A 3,360-nucleotide genomic window follows, 5' to 3' on the forward strand; every position below is an offset into this window, starting at 1 on the left:
ACTTTTGGGTAGGAATTGTGATGATTTTTACACAAAATGTCTTACTTTTTGCTTTAGGTTGCAGTGCAAGATATTAATGATAAGGCTGTAAAACATCTTTAACTGAGCATATGGAACCCTTACAAACTGTGATTTTTACACCCACTTCTTTAAGTGAACATTTATATGTAAGTTTATTTATGACGATAATAATACATTTGCTGTTAATTTGTGTTGGAAATGTATTACTTTATGTTGAAAACGTGTTACTTTTTGTTGAAAACAATGTTGCTGGTATTGTGTTTCAGGGTACACCTACTCATAGCCTTAATCGTAAATAGTTCATCCCTCATTGTGAGAAAAACCTGATACCAGTATTGCATATGACTTTTGATTCATTAGAAGAAGGGATGAAATTCTATGAAACATATGCTAAGGCTTGTGGTTTTGACATTAGATTAGAGACTAAGAAAGTCTATAAAGGTGTTGTTACATCTAAATACTATTTGTGTAATAAACAAGGGATGAGGGAAGAGAAATTAGGTGCATTGAGAAGAAGGCTTGTAACTCGTGAAGTATGCTAAAATTGTTTTTCAAAGGACTAAAGAGGGTAAATATTGGGTTTATAAGTTTATTGAAGCCCATAGCCACATTCTTGCCTCACCTATTTCTAGGCAACATTTAAAAGGGTCATGTAGTTTAAACAGTGGACAAAAAAGATACATTATGAACAATTTGAACATGAATAAAGGTCCAACAAGTTCATATAGGATGTGGAAAGAACAAGTAGGAAGTTATTTAAAAGTAGGTGCTTCACCTGATAACTTTAAAAACTTTTATAGGGATTTAAAGTGTTTTATTAATGAATCTGATGGGCAAATGTTTGTGGAAATGTTTGTTAAGAAGAAAGAAATTTCACCTAGTTTTTTTTTTATTTTGAGGTTGATGATACTAAATCTCTATCGAAGGCAATTGGGGCAGATAGTATTAGTAGGAGAAACTATTCATTGTTTGGTGATTCGATATCTGTGGATGCTACTTATGGTACTAACAAGTATAATCAAATTTTTGTTCCTTTCACGGGTGTTGACCATCACAAAAAATGTGTTACTTTTGCTGAGGGTCTTATTAGTAGGGAAGATGTATCTTCTTATACTTGGTTATTTGAATCTTTTTTGAGGGCAATGGATGGAAAACAACCAGATTCCATTATAACAGACCAAGATTCAGCCATAAAAATTGCTCTACCCAATGTTTTTGACAAGTCTATTCATAAATTCTGTTGTTGGCATATAATGAAGAAACTTACTGATAAAGTTTCTATTGAGTTACGTAATGATGATGAGTTTTTAAGAAGAATTAATAGACTTGTTTATAATAGGAATAATGAGCCCCATGAATTTGAAGATCAGTGGTCAAAACTGATGTCGGATTATGAGCATGCTAATTTAAGAACTAATGACTGGTTGAATAGTATGTATGATATTAGAGAAATGTGGGTGCCCGCATATTTTAGAGATCTTTATATGGGTGGTTTGCTTAGAACAACATCTAGGTCGGAAAGTGAGAACAATTTTTTCAATTACTTTGTGAACAAATTTCTTACATTAGTTGAACTCCAAATGAGGTTTCAAAGTGCGATGGATATTCAACGTTATATGATGCAGACACTAGATAGTAAATGCAAATTATATTCTGCACCTTTGAAGACTCGTATCCCTCTTGAAAAACATGCTTCTAGTGTCTACACAGATGTTGTTTTTAAGGATTTTCAAGAACAAATTCTTAGTGCACGCGATGAGTGTGGTTTTGAAAAGAATTTCGTTAGAGATGGCAAGGATGTGTATCGTGTGGTACATTTCAACACTGGGACAATTTTTGAAGTTGTGTATGATGCACAAACATTGTATGTTGATTGCTCTTGTAAGTTATTCAAAAGAGTAGGAGTCTTATGTAAGCATGCATTATGGGTTTTGCATGCAAAAGGCGTGAAATATATACCAGAACCTTACATATTGAAAAGGTGGACAAAAGATGCTAGCAAAACACCTGTCTATGATATTGATGGCACGTTATTGGATGGTAATAATGCTATGGAATCTAGAAAAGGGGTTTTAGGAGATGTTTGGAATGAGGTACATCGATGCATTAGTTTGGCAGAAGATGATGAGGATGATTTGGTTGAACTTTTGCACAAAATGAAGTTGTATTCAGCTGAGCTTTTAGCAAAAAAGAATCGTGGGGTTGAGAAGACAAAACGTCAAGAGTTGGAAAATTTTTTGGGTTGCGAAGCTCCTACAACAATTACAATTCAATACCCTAAACAATCTTCAAACAAAGGCAAGAGGAAAGAAAAAGATCCAAAACAAAAGGATACTGAAGATGAAGAAGAGCAAAGGGTGACCAAGTAAAGACAATGTAAAAGTTGTGGCAAAGTTGCAGGTCACTATAGTCGTACGTGTTCACATAAGAAAAAATAAGTAAGTACAATATGATATAAAAAGTGTTACCTCTTGAATTTTATGTTGGTACTTTCTTTGATAAATAGTGATACTACCGTTTCTGTTTTCCACATTTAGACATTTAACATATATATTTGTTCACTGAATCTTGCAGGTGACTTGTTTATGAAATACAGTGGTAAATGATTGAATCTCTGCTTCAAAAGAACAATTATATTTGGGGTTGTGTAGCAGTTGCAAAGTGTAAACTAATTTCTGATTGATTCTCTAGAGAAATAGTCTAATCATTAGTATTAGTAGTATGTAGATTACTTTCTGTTTATTTTAACATTAGTAGGTTGTATTTTATGAAGAGGATAATTGCCTTTAGACAAATCTCTGTTTATTTTAACATTGTAATTGTTAGAATTAGTTATATGTAGACTAATTTATTTTTAATGTCATTATCATTCAATTTATCACAAATATTGTGTTGAAATCATCACAATTTTTGTTGAAAGCATCACGATTTTATGTGGAAAGCATCACACGTTTATAAATGTAACAATGAATATATGAAATGGTAGCGTATCATGTATTGTATGAAAAAAGCATCATGTTTATAAAAAGAATATAATAAGAAAAAACAGTTAAATTTAAACTTCTTAAAAAAAATTTATATGAAATGGTAGTGTATCATGTATTGTATTTTGTGTTGAATAAATGTAACACAGATTTGATTTAGAAAGCATCAAAGTTTTTTGTAAAAAGTAGCACAGTTTGAAGTAGAAAGCATCATACAAACAAAACATCACAGTTTTATACAAAACATCACACGTCAACACATCATCACAGTTTGATGATGTTTACATGAATATTGTTGAGATTATCATTCATAACATATATTTTGTTGAATCATCACAGTTTTGTCATGGAATCA

General features: G+C 31.7%; 1 protein-coding gene across 1 annotated transcript in view; it reads left to right on the plus strand.

Moving 5' to 3' along the window:
• LOC130828684 (protein FAR1-RELATED SEQUENCE 9-like) overlaps positions 1-2,390 on the plus strand; it is a 10,140-nt gene extending 7,750 nt beyond the window's left edge. Inside the window, exons 4-5 of the mRNA XM_057694648.1 lie at positions 437-554; positions 948-2,390. Coding sequence (XP_057550631.1) covers positions 437-554; positions 948-2,390 — 1,561 coding nt within the window. The remainder of the gene's footprint in view (positions 1-436; positions 555-947) is intronic.
• The last annotated feature ends 970 nt before the right edge of the window (positions 2,391-3,360 follow it).

Source organism: Amaranthus tricolor, chromosome 12 (genome assembly GCF_026212465.1).
Source record: "Amaranthus tricolor cultivar Red isolate AtriRed21 chromosome 12, ASM2621246v1, whole genome shotgun sequence".
Taxonomy (NCBI): domain Eukaryota; kingdom Viridiplantae; phylum Streptophyta; class Magnoliopsida; order Caryophyllales; family Amaranthaceae; genus Amaranthus; species Amaranthus tricolor.